This window comes from Monopterus albus, unplaced genomic scaffold, assembly GCF_001952655.1.
Source record: "Monopterus albus unplaced genomic scaffold, M_albus_1.0 scaffold305.1, whole genome shotgun sequence".
Classification (NCBI taxonomy): Eukaryota; Metazoa; Chordata; class Actinopteri; order Synbranchiformes; family Synbranchidae; genus Monopterus; species Monopterus albus.
The window spans coordinates 571,495-591,431 of NW_018128185.1; the positions used below are offsets into that span (position 1 = coordinate 571,495).

The 19,937-nt window shown below is 39.6% G+C and overlaps 1 protein-coding gene across 1 annotated transcript in view; it reads right to left on the reverse strand.

Annotated features, from left to right (window-relative positions):
- LOC109973782 (helicase ARIP4-like) overlaps positions 1 to 19,937 on the reverse strand; it is a 59,459-nt gene that overhangs the window by 32,522 nt on the left and 7,000 nt on the right. Inside the window, exon 2 of the mRNA XM_020623594.1 lies at positions 11,403 to 11,535. Within this exon, the coding sequence (XP_020479250.1) occupies positions 11,403 to 11,487 (85 nt within the window). The 5' untranslated portion in view covers positions 11,488 to 11,535. The remainder of the gene's footprint in view (positions 1 to 11,402; positions 11,536 to 19,937) is intronic.

Sequence of the window (19,937 nt, forward strand, 5' to 3'; positions counted from 1 at the left end):
CAAGAAAGGGCAGAGTGGGAAAACAGAAGGGAGACAGCCGATGCCTGCATGGATCCAGTGTTACACAACAATGTTGAGTAACTCAGACATCAGTCTGCTGCTGCTGCCTCTTGGCACTTCTGACATGGTTGTAAAAATCAAAGTTCCCTTCTGCTCATCAGGTCTGAAAGTTCTCTTTTCCCCATTCAACTCCTCTCTGACTTTCATTCACAGTGTGTTGCTTCAGACAGGATACAGCGGGGATGCACCTCTGCAGCCAAAGAGCAGCGCCAATTCTGTCATCACATGAGCTACTGAATATTTGTCTTTCTGGGTAGTATTTCTTCCCATTGTCAAATCTCCAGCCCCACTGCACCCCCTTGTATATCTTCTCTTTGCTACTTCCAAAATGTCCCCCCTCTCTCTATTTCTCACAAACTTTCTGCCTCCGTTCCTTGAGGCCAGAGACTGAACCACTCCCAACCCTGCCTCAAAGGTCAGAGTGATGATGTCACCTACCTGCAAATGACTCCGTTTCGTCCAGGAGCAGCATGGTTATTGAAAAAGAGAAGAGCTGGTCTCCTCTGCTTTCCTTCTTCCTCTCCTTTCTTATGTTTTGCTCTCTAACTCCCTGTCAAACTCTAAAATACTACCTTGCAGGAAAAAGAATATTTCAAAAAGTAAACAGGCAGTGTAGTTCTCTTCCTGTAGCTGATCTTTAATCTACTGCCTCAGTGAGTGACTAACTCACTGACTGCTGGCCAAAGGCTCTGTGTGCTCCCTTCAGTCAGTAACAATGCGAATGTGAGGCAGAGGCAGGCAGGAGGGCTGGCAGCTGAAAAACTTACATAACCCTTCATGCTGAAGCTGGGGTTCTGCTGAGGGGGGACTCGAACAGCGGATCATCCCTCAATCTCTCCACCTCCCATCCAGAAAAATACTCCTCTAGAACACTCAGGAATACAGCGCATGTATGGAAGCAGCTGCCCACACATTCATGCCATCTGTTTATATGTTAGGCAGTAAAAACGTTGATCAGAAATACTTTCAAATACCTCAGCAATGTTTGTCATTCGTTGCTCTAAAGAAACTGAAAAAAGGACACGGAGATACAGAAGAATGCATAAACACAACCGCATCTGGATGGATGTTACAAACTGCTTGGATGAGAAACATAAATACTCATTAAAGACTTTTTTTATGTGCTTTGCAAAGAAACAGAACTTCACTTACACATATGTCTCTATACGACAGAGCCGGAGCCTCGTTCACCTACACAGAGTTTAAGTGTGTGTACGGAGGAATGTGGCTGCAGAAATCTGTGTCAAGGTCTCTGCCTACAAACTTCCTCCATAAAACCCAAGTTTCAAAAGTCACATGAAAAACAAAACAAGTCAAATCAGGAGTTAAAGAAGATAGTTAAAATGTGTACATCTACTTATATAAGTAGTTTTTTTTACTCATCCTTAGGCCTAGTTTATAAAAGTCGCACATATCAGAATATTGTAAACTGGTGTTGTTTTATGTGCAGTTGTTAACCTAAAAGAAAGACTGCGCCCTCGATTAAGTGACAGAACAAACTATAAACCAAAACATCTAAACCAGAGGCATAAATTAACTAAATACATTTTTCCAAGTAGTGTACTTAAGTACAGTACTTTGAGTATTTTAGTTTTTTTGTAGTTCACTTCACTACATTTTAGAGGCAAATATTGTACTTTTTACTCCACTACAATTATTTGATAAATGTAGTTAGTTACTCTTCAGAATCAAATTAATATAACAAAATACAATATCATTATGTGACTTTATTGATCCTTGGTGGGAAATTGACAAGCTACTCAGCAATAATTCCAATTATAAGCATACGAAGTAGATAAAACTAGCTCCACGTTTATCAGCTGCAATATTAAAGTGATGAAAACAATAATACATCATTCATTATGAACTAATATATATTCATGTAAACTGCCTTTTTGCATAATGATTACTTTTACTTTTGGCACTTTGGGAATATTTTCATGCTAATTCTTCTGTACTTAAGATTTTGAATGCAGGACCTGTAGCAGTATTTTTACACTGTGGTATTGCTGCATGCATACACACACACTGATAAGACAGGAGAGCAGAAGAGATATGAGGACAAACAGAAGAAACACACAGAAAGATTATGTAGTAAAGAAAAACTGTCAACCAGCCAGTCGGGTAAAATCAAAGTTCAACTACTCACCCATGTCACAGTCACGTGGTTGATAGTTTTGGTTTTTGTCTCCTACTTTGGTGAGAGAGCCATGCCTCCTCCTTACACTTTCACAAACTCACCCCAGCTGGTATATACCTCCCTCATACTGCTAACACACTTTGTCAGTGTCCTGTCTGGACAGAGCATGTCAAGGTGTGTGTGAGGATCTGAACATCTACTAGCCTCATGTGGAGTGTTACCGGCGCTCCAGTGTGGACAGAAGGCTACTGGGACAATTACAAAACAATGAGTCGCTGAAAACTGTACCAGCCTGCCGTGTATAGGAAACCCCCCTAAGACTGTACTGCTCTTCCTGTCCTCCTCCTCCTCCTCCTTCGACCCTCCCCCAGTCAACTGCCACAGTGTGGCGTCAGCACGCCATGCCCACTCCAGAGAGGCTGCCTTAGGTAACAAGGGTTGAGGGGTTCAACCAGGAAAAGATGGACAGATGAAGAGACAGAAGATGACACAAGGGTGACAGAATGAAGAGGAGGAGTGCAGAGATGCAGAATGCTCATCCTGAGTATTTAATGAACTTATAATCTTGTTGATTTGTGGTCATTTAACTTGAATCCTGTGAAGATTGTGACTTTTTTGAACAACTGGCATTCAAAATGAAATGATGACTTCTGAAATATGAAAGACTTATAAACACTCTTGATCTCTCATATCAAGCTGTAGAAATATATGGTGCTAGTTCTACAGCAAAGGTAGATTCTATGTTTAATTTTTATTTTAAACTGAACAATTAAGTCTCCTGACAGTTACTACATTATATATTAAACACATTGATGTCACTGCTGTTTAAAAAAAAATTAACACAACTTTAGCTGTCCAGTTTATAGTTTTATAGTAAAATCAAAATGAATTTGTCACATTTTGTGATTCTTCACGGCACCTTTAACACATGCACTGGAACCCTGAAATTATCTAGGCTTTACCCAGCTGAGTTGTATGTGAGAACACAAATGTTGGAGTTAGTCTAGCCAGTCTTTAAGTGGACTTGACCTTGCCAGCTCCCTAGTACAAAGTCCACATAAGACCCGAGTGAGCCCATGAGAGAGTACAGCAGCATGCAGTCCGGAGTATTCACAGCAAGCTAGTTGGTGTGTTGATGACATTTCTATCATGTGACTGGCTCAAAACAGAAAGAATACAAACATCTGAGGGTTGTTAGGTTATTTTTTAGTTAGATAGATATTCAGAGATTTGTTGTCTATGAATGTTTAGTGCAGACTGCAGGCACGTCAAGGTTACAGGAAAACTGCTGTTAGTGTCAACTGTAATGCTAGTCTTAATATTTGTCTTAATGTGTAAGGTTATGTCCAATTGTTTTAGATACACACCACGAAAACAACAGTCACGCACCTTGACTTTTCCTCATGTTTTGGCTAAACGTTATGGCAGCTGCAAGGCTTGCTTATCAGGTGACGTCACGGTTCGACAGCCCAGAAAGGATTAATATTGTATAGCAATGCTTGGTTCGGGGTCTTGCTGCTTCCGGGCTGCTTGGGCAGCCTGGGGTTGGAAGATCTCTGGACTTGGAGTGTGAATTCTTGCCTGTGACTTTTTGAATAAACCAGCACGGATATATTTTTTATATACTCAAGTGGTCTGAGTCGTCCCTCTGAGTTCCTGGTTTGAAAGAACCGGATGAGGCTTTATAATGGATTTTAGCCTTTAGGGTGAACAGGAACAGCTATTTACACAAAAATGCCAATGAAAAAGTCTTAACTGAAGAGACAACAAGATTCAAGAACTTCTGTTGTTAAGGGCTGATGCTGAAATAGTCAAACAAGTACAAGCAACAACAAGACACTCGGCTGTTTATGACCGAATTACATCCGGGTACATAAATGTGGTGTAATCTACACCAAGGCTCAAGTGGACAACAAGCTAAAAGCACTGAACAAGCTGCACCATCAGGTCATTGACCACAATGGCAGGAGTGGAAACAACCTATTTGCACAACAGAAATAATGGCTAAAAATGCTAGCTGGCTTTCTACAGTTAAACTATGTAGTTCTTGTTCCTGTTGTTGGAGTCAGTGTGTTGTTCTGCACTTAAAAAAAAAAAAAAAAAAAAAAAAAAAAAGGAAGAAGAACCAAACATGCATGGAAAGACTGTCTGCAGAGAAGAAGGCTCTGTTCAGTGAGATAGACAAGGATTTCAATGAGCATGAACGGCTTCGTTTGTTGGAGCAGCGGAACTAAGAGGAGTGGATAAGGAGAGAAAATCGGGTGGAGAAGGAGCAGTAGATGGCTGTTCTACAGGACCTGACTCCTCAATTCTGACAAATGGTCCAGCGGATGTCTGCCATGCCGCCTCAATACCCTCACTCAGCACACACATCCTGGAGTCAAGATGCACGCTATCCGTTTGACCAGAGGCAGGGCCCTGAAAGACTTCATACTTATGTCACTATTTTTCACACACTATTAACGGAGACAAGTTTTCCCTTTCGATGATCAGGTGTGTGTGTTTCGATTTTGTTATATAATTATTTTTTAAGTGTTTAATTTTTGTATTTCGCCCAAAAATAAACTCTGTTATTTGTGACTCCTCAGTAGTTGGTGTGAATACTTTTAGTACTTTTTACTGCACTACGTGCATTTGATCACTTTAGTTCATTTTCAGAACCACACAAGTAAAATGCAGTATAATCAGAAGCCTTTTAACCAAGCATTTTGAATGCAGGACTTTTACCTGTAACAGTATTTCTCAAAAGAACCCTGTGAACCTAAAGACCCCTTTAAATGCACGTTGGAGGTGTGGGACTATCCTTCATACAGACCATTTTACCCCAACACATACACATGCAGGGTGGAATGGGAGGCCCGGTCTCACACGGATACATACACTAACCCACAATGCTACCAAGCCTGGGGGAGGGGCAGTGCAGTGAGGAATGCTGGGGTGGGGGAGGAGAGTGGAGGCAGTGACAGCATCAATGTGAAGCAGAGGACTGCCTGGCAACATATGAGCACGCTCACTCACACATTCACCTTTGCCACACTACCACAGTTCTGGTGTCATAGCCATGCCTCTTGTGAGGAAGGACAGTTCACAATGTACTGTTTACATAACCTACTTTGACGAATGTAAGGAAGAGAGGGAGGGTGCCAGTGCCATTTCTGCTAGGTACAGTACTTCACATATCAACAGCAAAGGTAACATGCAAAACAGCCCTTTAAAGAGCACTAAATGTTGGATTACTACTGATGCATCACCACGTTATATATTAACAGATATTTTAATAACAGCTGAATAAGGTGGAGCTGATCTAAGTTTTAAACATCCTATTGAGTTGTTTAATCCGACTCTTGACTTCTCTGGATCTGCCTTGACAAAGGACGCTACAGAAAGTCAACCCTGCTAGCTGTTATCAAGAGGGAGGACTTTTCTGACAGTTTTGTTTTGACTTTCAAAGGAAGTGAGTTTTGCTTCAACATTGTTGCCAGTTAATTTTCTATCAAGTGACTAATCAATTAATTGTCTAAATTGACAAAAATGTGCTGAACACAACGAGGAATACGTTTTGGAAGAATGACGTTTCCTTACTCCAACAGAGGAGCATTGAAGCTGTTCTGGAGACACTAAAACTTTGTTACTCATCTTGTTAGCTTTCCCTTGAATTTGTCAGCCATCTGTATGTATCTGACTGCAGTACCATGAATGCTTTGAGGAGAGACTGCCTGAAGGTTACCTTCATTTATAGAATTCACTGTGTTGAGACTATAAATTTACAGAAGTTACACGCCCAAGAGAGATTTCAAAGAAGCTGTGAAATACAGTCAGGAAGAGGAGGCAGTCCTCCCTTCGGCTGTGGCCGTTTGCACCTTTGCCATTAGAAGTATGCGGAATGCCCGAAGACAATTGTTTTTCAGACTATGTGCCACCATGCAACATTCATAGGAACCAATAGGTACCATCTAGCAATATGGTATTCAATTTCCATTCATACATGCATGGTGTATTAGAGATACAAAGAGAGGCTTCATCAGTTTTAAAGAGTAGCTAAATTACATTCAGTGTGATTATAATTCATTTGTATAAACTCTGACCTTTACACTCTTGGATTAAAGCTTTTCAGTAGAAAAGCGATACAATAAATTTGATATGATCTATGTGGTTAAACACCGATTCTCCACTCCTGACACAAACTCACGTCGGTGCCATCAGTGTGATTGTACATTAGTGAAAGCAATCATATGTGGAAATTGTGAGCTGAGATTACAGCCAACAAATGATTCACAACAAAGAGGGAAGTTAATTTTGCTGAGTTCCATCAAGCCAGAATGTTACCTGATCTGAAGTGTGCTCACACACAAACACACCATGGGCTCCGAGAGTCCTGTGTATCAGTATGTAGACCAGCTGGTGTTGCAGCTGTATCATCCTCCTACACTTCACTCTGTGCTGCTCCTAATCAGGTTTCTCACACACACAAATGTTTGCGGCCCCTCTATCTCTGACACTCACTGACATGACACATTACCCAAATGCTATCAAATGTCTGACTGTTTTTGTGTCATTTCACCAAACTTATCATTGGAGACAGATTTCCAAGAATTTGACATTGGCCAGTAGTTTTGAAAAATTCTTGTATAACTACTTACGGTACCTGTAATATTTTATTACATCACTATTATTCAATTAGCAGCATCAGAAAAGTAATATTTAACATACTTAAACCAATTTTACACATGAACTTCATTTACTTGAGTGGTGAGAAACACTACTGAGGAGCAGGTCAACCGCTGCGTGTGTTAAAACAGTACAATGTTTCAATTTTTTACATTAACAAAAACTCCTCTCAACTCCTTTAAATTTTTGAAAGTGTAATACCCCCTTTAAGATATAAAGCTAGATTAACTAAGATTTAGCACAAATTTAGATAAGTGATTTCTCCCTGCTGTAAAAATGATAGCATTAATAATCTCCCTTTCTAAAGTAACTATACCTGGTGTTCTACCCATCAGATTTGATCTTGTGCTGATTCAATTACCAGACATCTGAAACAATCGTGGGAGGAAACATGTTTACTTGTTTTTTCTTCCAGTTGTACTCTGCTTACCAACGCCTACACACAGACAGGGGAGCAACAGCCTAATTAACAGGCTATTACTCTCCTGCTCTCTGGAGTCAGTGTGTGCATGTGTGCACGCACGGTTGTCTGTGTCTTTTATGAAAGACGTGACTAAATCTCATGACAGCTTCATCTGAGCTGCAAAGGGCCAATAACATACAGCACACTGCCCACAATCTGTTCATACACAGATGCACACACACCGTCAGGTACACAGTGACACGGTGGACACACACAGACGTGACCCAGATCAGGCATCCCAGCAGCGCTGTGTTGCTGAGGTGGATAATTTTATTTTAGGAGACTGGTCCCAGCTCCCTGAGTTCATTTCTCAATGTCACTTTTTGACAAATGGCTTGGTTTCTTCTCTGTGCGTGTGCGCGCACACACACACACACACACACACACACACACACACACACACACACACACACACACACACACACACACACACACACACACTTTTTTTTTTCTAAAATATGTTGCCTGGATCTTTCTGTCTGCTTATTTTATCTGTTGATAGTGCTTGCAAACTAAACTTTTATTTTTCCCAAGAACGGTGTCAATTAAAAATGATTTTCACATTTATTTTATGCTCCTGTCTGTTTAATGCTGTAAAAACACTGCTTACAGCTGTGAACAGGGTTTCTGGTGACAATGCCAAAATATTTTATCATAATTTGCTTAATTTTCATGAAATCAATGTTAGTGGCTCCAGAAATTATGGAGACCCCTTAACATTTTGCTTACTAGATTCTGTAGATTTAATGTTAAATAAATAAAATTACTTTTGCTGATCAGGTTACATTCAATAACCCATAATAAAAGTGAAAACATACACTGAAACATTTTTCCAGTTATTAAAAATTGGTTATTCAGTGCATCTTAATGAGAAAATGTACCGCATCTATTTGAAGCCAATGCCCAAATCATCATCGCCCTATCATATAAACTAATTTAAGTATAATTTTAATGTCGTTTATGCTTGAAATTATTTTCTATTTACTGTCACCGTTTCCTTGTTTTTAACGATTGCTTTGTGGATTGTGAGAAGTGCCATACACATCACAATCACAAACACACACAGAGTTCCCAGCATCGGTATAGAAACACCACCAATCAGGAAGTATCAATTTTGAAATGCTTGGAAATGTGTAGGTGACAAATGCAAGTTTTCTAAAAATACCTGCAAATAGCAACAATTGTGTTATTTCCCACATGCATGTGTGCTACATATGTATGTGTGTTGAACGCAATATCAGCGATCGCCATGACAACCCTAAATCTCTCCTGAGAGAAAACTGTGGTGCTGACAAGCAAATTAAATGTTTTAGAAAGTGACCTGACCTGGCCAGGAGAATTTGTAACAAAGTACTGTACCACACACACACACACAGAGTAGTTAGGACGACAAATGGGCAAGCTCCCATGAAAACAAATGTAGAATTAAAAACCATCATTAACAAAATTCAACTATGACTTTCTGTGAAAATGTTTAAAACATACCGATACTGTTACTTTTATGGTTACTTGAATCCATATGGCAAATAAATATAGTATTATTTTCAGAGAGGAAATGAAGAACAAAGGAAGGGAAGAAGATAGAAGTAGGAGACAGCAGAGAATCACTGAGAAGAACAATTGAGATAAAAGAAAATGAAGAAAGAAAAGGGGGGGATGTCAAACCTGAGGACGACTGTCACAGCTCTGAGGGGTGCAGCGTTCTGGTGACGGTTGTTATGGCAATCATGAGACAGACGTAGGAGACAGCAGGGGGTGATGATGTCACAAGAGCAAAATAGACTTGCAGAGTGATGATAAACATCTAGTGTTTACCCCGGTGTCTCCCCCCCCCCGCCCCCGTCAGGCCTTTTACTCCTTCCACTGCCGGCCAGGAGGGCAGACACAGAGCTCCAGTGCTTTGAGTCCAGAACTGTGCTGTAAATCAATACAGCGTCCCTAATAATCTGACCCTTCCGGCTCTGAAAGTGCCACATCTTACAGTTTTTAAAGCCCTTTAGAAATAAAGCTCCAAATAAAAGAAGGGGGCTGCACAACCAAACTGACATTTCCTTTTCTTCATTGTGCAATAGTCCTTCACTTTGAAGCTGTTTAACCAACAAGTGTCAATCAACTTATTACCCACAGGCCCCTAACAGATTTGAACCAGTTGCTTAGAAGTTTAAAATGCAGCTGCTGGTAATCAATTGCACGATAATTCTTTTGAATGCTAATGATCTATTAAAACCATGAAAGGAAGACAAAGTAAGATTTATTCTAACATATTGAGCACAGTTTCAAAAGAACAAGTGAAAACGTACTGCTATAAATATGTGTGGTTCATTCCCTCAGGACAACAGGGGGGATATTTCATATAATATACATTTCCTTGACTTTATGCCTTGAAGAAAGCCATTTACCATTTATTCGTAATAAATCATGTGAGCTTAGTGTGCAGCCATTTACATGATTTTTGATTACAATTTGTCATGAGCAGCACCAGTTTTCAGGTGTGCATTCACTCAGCTCTACTCTGACCATCCTGTAGCTTCATATTTACCGGACAGAGCGGTTACTGATCTTCTCATGCAACTCTTGGTAATAAAACAAATAAGTGTATTCCTCAAAACTGCGGCTTTAATTTACAAACCAAAAAAGTAATAAAATCACTGTTGTTTGCAAGCTTACACGGCTGCAAGTGACGGATTCGTCAGGTGTCAGTAAAGCATTTTATACTTCAAGAAAGACAGAGTGTGTCAGTATGACCAAAGATGAATCAAAGAATTCTTAGAAAAGGAAAGGAACACACAGATGTTTTGTGTGTGTGGATACAAGGTGGGTGGATTCTCAGCTTTTATAATGTGCTTGTGTAACCTCTAACTTTGGCAGTGACAGACCAACTGAACAGAATGGGACCAGGTGAACCACACACAGTTGCAATTCTATACTTGTGAGTAGGGGTCTGCAATATAGCCTCAAATTTATATTACAGAATTTCTAGGGGTTTTTTTTGCATGATACAGCCCCCTTCCCGTGCTAATGGATAAATCTCTCTCTTTAATTTGACACTTCAGAGCCTGAAGTGTTTATCTTATTGTAAATCAGCTGAAAAGGCTCTCCAAGCACGAGAGCACTGTTACTACGTTATGTTCAATTTATGAAATGTAAGCCGACAAGTTAATATGGTACATTCTGATTGTGTTGCCCCTCCACCCTCATCTCTCATTTCAGTTTTAAAACTGGTAAATAACTGAACTCTGCAGGCTTTTCTCTCTACGTAATGAGGTCCTAGTCATCCAAAGACCGACGTCATTTAAGTTATCTAACCAAAGTTTAAATCTTATCGCCTACACCCAAAAGCACACTGCTAGAGACACATCTCACCACACACAAACACAGACGATGCAGCATCTAACAGCACTAACAGATGATTCACTGGTTATGCAATACATACTGGCAACAGAAGAAATGAAGTGAGCAAAATACAACGGAGCTGAGAGATTTTTTCTTTCCTGAGGGGGATACAGAAGATCGAACGCCACTGAGGTGGCCCAGTGTGATCACTTACGGACAGTAAAGCTACTGGTTCAGTTTGCTCTAATGGCAACATTTTACAAAATCTGCAAATACAATTTTATATGTCTGGCTGATAAGAAAGAGAAATTAGAAGCTGTAGATTGCTCTTGAAGGAGAAGTAAACAACAATAACAGAAAACTAAGTCAAACCATGGGGAGCTCCTTTTTATCATATTTTATAATAGTGGCAATTAGAATAAAATCTCGTTTTAAACTTCATAAACTGTAATATATTAAAGACAGTACTCAGTCACACAAAACTTAACATAATGAAAGGTTTATGACCATTTATGACGCACCTGTCTTGAAACCAACTGTGAGGCATAGAAGTTAAACTTTCTCCCAGTTGTGGTCCAAGGTTATTCTAGGACACAACCATTTACACTTAAAAATGCATTTTTGGTATTAAAAGGTTAAAAAGGTTTCACGTTATGACTGATGTACACTGGTTTCCGGTATGTTCATTAATGGTAAGGGAGCAATGTGAGATGGCCTCAGTCCACCATTTTGACTGACCAGCTATGCCCTCGTCTTCATCATCTCCATCGTTGTATTCATCTTCGTCACTGATGTAACAGATCGCTTTCTCCCTCTCAGACATCCCGACCTACAGGCTGCTGCTACCTCAGCATGGTCACACTGCACACTCCTAAAGCAAAGAGAACAGACACAGCTGAACAAATGAATGAACCAGTGTACAGGGGAGACACAAGCAAACACAAAATGAATAGAAATTCCTTTATATGATTCATCTCTATTCCTCAGCACAAACACTTTAAAGCTTTTTGCATGAGAAGATGGACAGTAGGATAAAAGGAAATCCAGGACAAGTAGAAGATCATTTGTTTGATGCTCATTATGAAGCCATTCATGCGGCATCCGAATACAGGGTAATTTTGCGTAGCTTAAATCAATAGCACACAGTCAAATCCTACCTTTCATACACAAAGTACACTCACAGGAACTACAAAAATCACATCTGTTATAATTGTCATGCAGTATGTTGCCCAGTTCCAGTGCAATAAGATGCATGTATTAGTGTGAAATCTGCTGTGGCAGATGCCTCTTAGCACAACTGAGTGTTACACACAAAGATGTGTGAAGACTACATAGTATAACGTATACAGTTAGTATAAAGACTTGAGGACCTAATTTTTCTAAGACGACTTGTGGTATTCGAAAAGAAAAACTGGATAAACAACTATACATCACAAAAGTTATCGTGCCCTCAACTTAGTTATAATTGTAAACACAGCCCTAAAATTCACACAGCCTCTCGATCCTAAAATGAATGTTCACACTGTAGAAACCATGCAGTGTTTTTGGCCCATGAAGGAACAGTCCCTTCGACATGTCTGTGTACAGCCATGGCAGCTTTATTTATATAGCATGTTTTATACACAGAGGCAATTCAAAGTGCGTTATATAGGCAAAAACCTTAACATTAAAACAATGAGCATTAATATCCAGAATAAAATCAATTAAGACAAAATATACATAAAACATTGTTAAAATTACATAAAAATAGTCACATAAATACAGACAAACATATTATGCATTCTTACAGTGTAATCAACATGTTTGTCCTGGATTTTAAACAAATTTTAATTAGGATAAAATTAGATAAGAGACTATTTAAATGTGTGATCAGCTGATGGCCCACAAAGTTACTACAACTGCCCTCTTAAATCTATATGCACTTTAAATCTAGAATGGAATAACAGTTCCTCCTGAGCTGATGCACAAGTGTACTGAATCATGGGAAAAACTGAAAGCCCACGGAGTGTTCCTGAAATAGAGAAGTTATTCAGGCAGCCAACAAACCGCTGCACACAGGGACAGGTTGAACGGCCATTAGACATCACTGCAACTAATTTGCACTGAAGCCAGGAAGGGGGTTAATTTCAACAAAAGAATTGTATATTTTGAGCCAATATTCATGTTCAAGTTGATTATATTTTCCCTTGAGGACTGGAAATACAGCATATTCTGGTGTCCCTGTTGCATAAAGTTTACCTCCAGGGTTTCAAATTTACTCAAAGAGGAGAATTTTAAAAGGCCATCTGTGTGTGAGAGAGATGTGACAAACATCATGACCTGCAGATGAAAGACAAAGCTCCAGAGGACGACAGATGGAGCTCTATCAGAGAGAAACACACAAAGAGAGGTGAAGAGCTCTCAAGAGCTTCTAGGATGCTTTTAAAGCTCCATCTCTCAGCAGCAGAAAAACTGCATGTGCATTACTTTCAGTTTTTGTCTGTGCCAGAGGTAAACACTCATAAACTGAAGCCACATGATACCACCATTTTATAATCCTGACAAAAAAACAACAAAAATCATAATCATTAAATTTCAAAACCTTTACAAAGGAACACGTTAGATCAAAAGCAGAGAGAGCAAGAAAATAAGAGCAATTCTCTATGAGACAGATGAACAGTATAAATCATGACTTCACCAAGCGTTATAGTGAAATGCTTCCACCACCATAAACAAGAATTACTATCGATGAGTAGTTTGAGCCAGCTCATCTTGCATAACTGCACACAGCAGACTACAAAAGAGGTAGCTACAGCCAGACTGAATTACCGGTTTCCCTCTGGCCGATTTTACAAGCCCCATAAATCAAACCAAGACAGACTTCATGGACTGGTTGCTGGATGTAGACCAGTCACTAAATACCCGGTGAACTCTGATGTTCTGGTGTCCTATATGGGGGGAAAAAACAGATTAGAGCTTTAGATTAAAGATAACTTATCGTACAATACTGCAGTGTAGTGGAGATGCCAGTAGCAAGGTGGTTTAGAGCAGAACAATCATTATGCTCTCACTGAATCCCATTTTATTCTACTCGTGTTGAAGGGAGTGAAATGAAACTTCTCATTTTCCTGCAAAACCTCCTTAAATCAGCTTGAGGACTGTGTGAAGGCCCCCTGACCACATGCTGGCAATCACTGTTGCAGCACTGATCCTCAGTACAACACAATTGGTGTTTCCTGCCACTGGTAAGGGAAACTTTAGCTTTACAATATTTACTCATCAAGGACAGGATGTGATTTGTAGCGTCAGTTGCTTTGTTTGACCCAAACATCCACAAAAAAACCTCCTCCCGAGGAACCTTTGTGGCGATATAACCATGACACACTATAATTAAGTTGAAGGTGTCAATTATTCTGCCCAGTCCATTTTTGGAGCTCTGTGTGGAAAGTATCAGATTAGATTTTTTTTCCCTTTGCTCTTTTGTGTTGTTCCAGTACAAATATAAGAAATAAACATAAGAATACCAAAAGAATGCTGCGATTGCAACAACTTTCTGGAAGAAGTGGTGCTTTATCTGACAGACATGCAGGGGTGCCAATATTTTTGGCCATGACTGTATAGCTGTATAGGTAATATTCACCATAATTATACCATTATAGTTTAGTGTATCGGCATGCTATGATTAGCTAAATAGAAAAAAAAATACAAACATAGTCAACAGTGATAGGAATTTACATTTTGCACCAATTTGGTCCTAAACCAAAGTACTGAAGAAGTAAAACATTTGGTGGCATGAGAGAAGAAATGCTGATGATGACCAAAGTTATTACACTTCATCCTGAAGGAGACATGAATGCTTGAACAGTTTCATGGCTATTGACCCAAATGTTTTCTCGACATTTCACTCTGAACCAAAAATACCAACTTCATGGTGGTGCTATAAGGGTCAGGAGATAAACAATGTCATTAGGAGTCATCCTCTGAGGGCCATGAATAAAATACTAAACTTTCATGGTGTAGTTGTTGAGATGCTTCATGCTAGAAAAAAAAAGCATTAATTATGTGCAAATATGTTTACACATAATGTAAATAATGTTTTTGTACAACTGTGTGTAATATTGCCATTCAAAGCCAAAAAGGATGACATGAAAAAAACCTGTGTTCACGAGGTTACAATGCCCAAAGTACCACCGGTACAAAGCAGACTATACTCTGCTACTATCATGAGTATGTAATCTAAAACTTTGCACTACAATGTGAAAAAAAGTTTCCTACTTGACAAAGAAATAGTGAAAACTCCACTGTGAAGGCAAGTCAAACTTTTCTTGTTCATGCCTTTAGACTTTAAAATAACAGTTACATAACATACAATATATGGCTGCTAATCTGAGCAGCTCCATGATATAGGTTAGACACCTGTTTCTATTTCTACTCATAGCATATTTGTCCCATATTAGATTCTCTCCACTGGTTCACTGTAAAATCCAGTATAGAATTTAAAATCCTTCTCCATAGCCTTTAATGACAAGGCTCCATCGTATCTTAAAGACCTCATAGAGCCTTATCAACCCAACTGAGCACTTCGCTCTCACAGTGCAGGTTTACTTGTGGTTCCTAGAGTCCACAGAAGTAGAATGGGAGGCAGAGCCTTTAGCCATCAAGCTCCTCTCCTGTGGAACCAGCTCCCAGTTTGGGCTCGGGAGGCAGACACCCTCTCTACCTTTGAGATCAGGCTTGAAACTTTCCTTCTTGAGAAAGCTCATAGTTAGGGTTGGCTCAGATGACCCTGAGTCTTCCCTTAGTTATGCAGCTATACTGTAGTTCTAGATTGCTGGGGATCTTCCCATTATGCTCTGAGCTCCTTTCACCACATATTACAGCCTCAAATCTTTTTGTGTTGGTGTCCATACTGTAACAATTACACACAAACATCAAAATGTGTTACCTACCAAATTTTACCTACTGCACAGACAGCGACATGTGAATCTGACATGGAAACACAGAGGTGCACAAAACTCTGAAAAAAACTTTTCAGCATACAGTATGAGCAGCATTTATCATAATGAACTAACCGGTTCTTTTAATCCATCCATTAACAAAATCATAGGACAAACTTGCTGTTACCACAGTAAGTACCTGCTATCATTACATCAAACAGGAAATTCAAACAGCATTTCATAACCACAGATCTGTGGACAATTTTGATACGACCCGATGATTGATGAATGATGTTTCATCTATAATATTAAAAGTAAAAAAGAAAAAAAGATGACATCTTCACATTGTCATTTTGTCTGAGCAGCAGTGCAAAACCCCAAGATATTTAAAATGTTATACTGTACGCAGGAAAGCGGCAAACGAGAATCTGGCACCAGAGAACTTTTACTTGCTTAAACGACTGTGATTAATCAGACTGATTTCTGATTGACTGTTTCAGATGTGTAACAAAAAATGGTTCTGAAATGAATTGCCAACAATACCTTTAATAAGGATGGTAACTAACTGAATAAGAAAAGCTCCCCTTTTTCAAACTAGATCTTAGTGAACAGATTCCAGTATTTATAGCCATGATTAACACAACTACGTCAGTAGCTTTAGCAAACATGTGACACGCAACCTTTTACAGAATATGAAGTTTAGAGTACAGCTGGATGAGCCTTTAAATAGTTCACGCCTTATAATCAGTTGTCTTGACTACATCTGCACTGCAGTCTATTTTTCTCTCTGCTTTGTGTAAAAATGGTGTGGTGTTCATGAATAATGTTATCTTTGAGAGAAAGCTATGGCCAGACAGAGACTTACTACAATGTGGCTTTTCACTGTTTCCTGGAGGTAAACAGGTCCTATTATAAAACTGTACAAAAACTATTGTTTTCTAGCATGTACATTTACCTTTCCTTCACCCCATAAAGAAAGTAGTTGCCCATGGGGCAACTGACCATCATTAAAAACTGGTCAGGCATGGACTGTGCTGTCAGAGTATGTACTATAATGTTCCATCATGAGTTTAAAAGTTGTTTAAATGTGATCCTATCATCTAACAAGGGTGAGGCTGCCCTTCTATTGTAATAATTTGTCCTTTGTGTGATGCAGTATAACATTAACATTTAATTTGGACCTCAGCTTCTGATACATTTTGAATTTAGTTCCATTCGACGGGGCAAACGTTCCAGCCCCAGTTTGTGATTTGAGTAATACAGGTGCATTCTACCTACACTACCTACTGAGGGTTTAATGGACAAAGCACAGAAGACTTTCGAGCTCATATGCACCCACAGACACCATCTAATTACCTCTTGGAAGCCCCTGAGAGAAAGGGAGAGGAGAAGAGGTGAAGCCAAAACAAAAATCCAATGATAAAGAAGAGAGGCAGTGAGAAGACAGCTGCTTGCATAAGCTGCCTTACATAAGATCTGGCTAATATTGCCACCACTGAACTTACTGTAGTAGGAACAAAAGTTATACAAGAGGTATTCTGAGATGCTAGGACATCGTACTTTATGCACACACACCCTCCAGTTTCAGCACATCTCCTGCCCTCTCTTTTACAGACCTGAAAGGTACCACACATTTTCTTATTTAACTCCACACACACAAGGTTTGCACCTCTACACTGATAAGGACCTTCACTGATATAATGCATTCTCTTTTCCCTTATTCTACCTCTAATCCTCACACAGACCTTTAAAGATGCAAGGACAATATAAACATGCTGCAGGAGGGACTGGGGGCCCTTCACAAAACAGATGGCATCGTGAGGAAGGAACATTATGTGGATATATTGAAGCAACATCTCAGGACATCAGCGAGGAAGTTAAAGCTTGGTCACAAGGGGGTCTTCCAAATAGACTATGACCCAAAGCAGACTTCCAAAGCTGTGGCAAAATGGCTTAACAACAACAAAGTCAAGGTGTTGGACTGGCCATCACAAAGCCCTGACCTCAATCCGAGAGAACATTTGTGGGCAGAACTGAAAAAGTGTGTATGAACAAGGAGGCCTACAAACCTGACTCAGGTCAATCTAACCTGCAGCAGTCTAGGTCCACAGTCTATGTGACATCCAGCCAGACTGGGGAGAGCCTGACCAGAGTCAATCCAAACTTCCAGCCTCCTGCCAACAGCCAGCCATCTTCCAGACCTGATGCAGCAAGGACTCCCACATCACCAAAGCAACTGGAACTGTTGCTGAGCAATGAGCAGCACTTGTGGAGCCAGCAGCTTCTGAAGCACTGTGGAGCGCACAATCTTTGGCCCTGTGCATAGTCCAAATCACAGTAGGCTGTTTTTATTCTACCTGGCTCTACAGTTAAAGGCTGATGTGTCTAGGATAGAGCTGCATTTATTCAACATAACTTTTTCCTAAATTTAATCTGAAACAGTTCATGATAGATAACAGAACTTTTCTGGTTTCGACCATCACCTCTGTCACTATATCCTGTCTTTACAATTTGTCTCCATCACTTATATTCTCATCATTTATTCAGTTATTTATTCAACTAGCATAGTAATGTAGTCATGCAGCTGTAGATTAATTAATTTTTATAAAGCCCAAGGCCATGTCGTTTGTCTGTTTGTTTAGAGAGTAGCGGCCAGTGTTCTAGGGAGTTCATTCCTTCATTGTTTCTGAGATTGATTTCTTATGCTGGTTTATTAAACTGATGTGCTAATTAAGTGTAATTATTCCACTCCAAAGATTGGTACTTCAGCTGATAGTTACTGGCAATTAATCACTAATAATAATGACACTAAATTGCGGTTAGTTCACCATAAATGACCTTGGTGTCCCTTGCTTGAGGTAAGAATATAAAATTCATATTCAAAAATGCTACAATAGGATTAAATGTCAGGAGTGATGAAAAAAAAAAACAAGTCTAAATGTGTTTGGCTAAAGTGTATGTGAATTTCTGATTTCATCCATATTCAGGACTATGAGCTGCTGTTTTCTCACTCCAGCTCATTCAGACCTTACGTGGGCTTTGTACCAGGGGCAGGGTAAAGTCTGCTTAATAACCGGATCAACTGACTAGGACATTTGCGTTCTCACATACAGCTCCCCTGGGTAATGTCTAGATGATTTCAGGGTTCCAGTGCATGTCTGAAAAGGGCTATACAGCAAACACACAGACACACCAGAGAGCAGCAATTTAGAAGGGACACAAGATGAAGATGACAGCGGAGCGTGACATGCAGCCATGGATACTGGTCAACAAATGACTAATGTCAACAATAACAGGTGCATCCAGACACCCACACACAGACATACACAAACACACAAGCTGAGAAATACCCATGTATCCTGAGACAACCAGGCTTATCTGGGGTTACTAGTCAACATCAGTGTCACTGACAACTTCTGTCATAAACAGAAGATATGACAGGTCTCCAAGAATATCACATATTATTATAGATAAATTATCATATTCAGTTTACACAGTTGTAACACACACATTCAAGGAACCAAATAAACATGATCTGAAAACACACGCACACACACACACAAAGGAGCAGTTATGCAACCATGAGACTGACAGAGCTGCTCCACAGTAACACATGCTCTTAAAAACAAAAGGGCCATTAGGTTGAGCAGAAGACAGAGACACAGACACACACAACTGTCCTCCTACACCCACCTGCAGTTTCTGTTCTCTATTTAGCCTAGCTTCACTAATATAAACATGGTGGATAAAACAACAGAACTAGATTTTCCAACTGTTGGACAAAACAAGACGTGTTTGGGATCCAAGAACTTATAAGGTTTAGAAAATAGCACCGACATCTCTTCATCGGAGTAGGAGGAAGCAGTAATGGCATGGACATTTAAGATGCCTGCACCCTGCAGCAAATAGCTGGACAGGCTATGTTAAAAATACCATAGAATCTATTAAACTTATTAGAAAACATCATACAGTACAATGATAACACACACATCGAATTAAAGCCTCTGAACACTCACAGAAAACAACATTAATTCACTTCCTTATTTGCTCCATGTGGTTCAATAGTGTTCAGTGGATAAATCCAGTCACTTTGTGATGTAACGGACAAGTTTTCATTAGTTTATGAAATAAAGACCCAAAGAAACACATGCACTCCTTCTCAGAGAGATCGAGCACAAAAATTCTGACAAAGCCAAACAAGCTTAAGCTCACCAATAAAAACCTAAACTCCAAGAAGCAAGTTTAAGAGTTAGCTCACTGTGATAAAGACAATTTTAAACTGTCTTAAGTTTAACTATCCCCTACAGGATGAAGCCCTGAAAGGGGACGAGCATGAGGGATCTTCCACACAAATTCA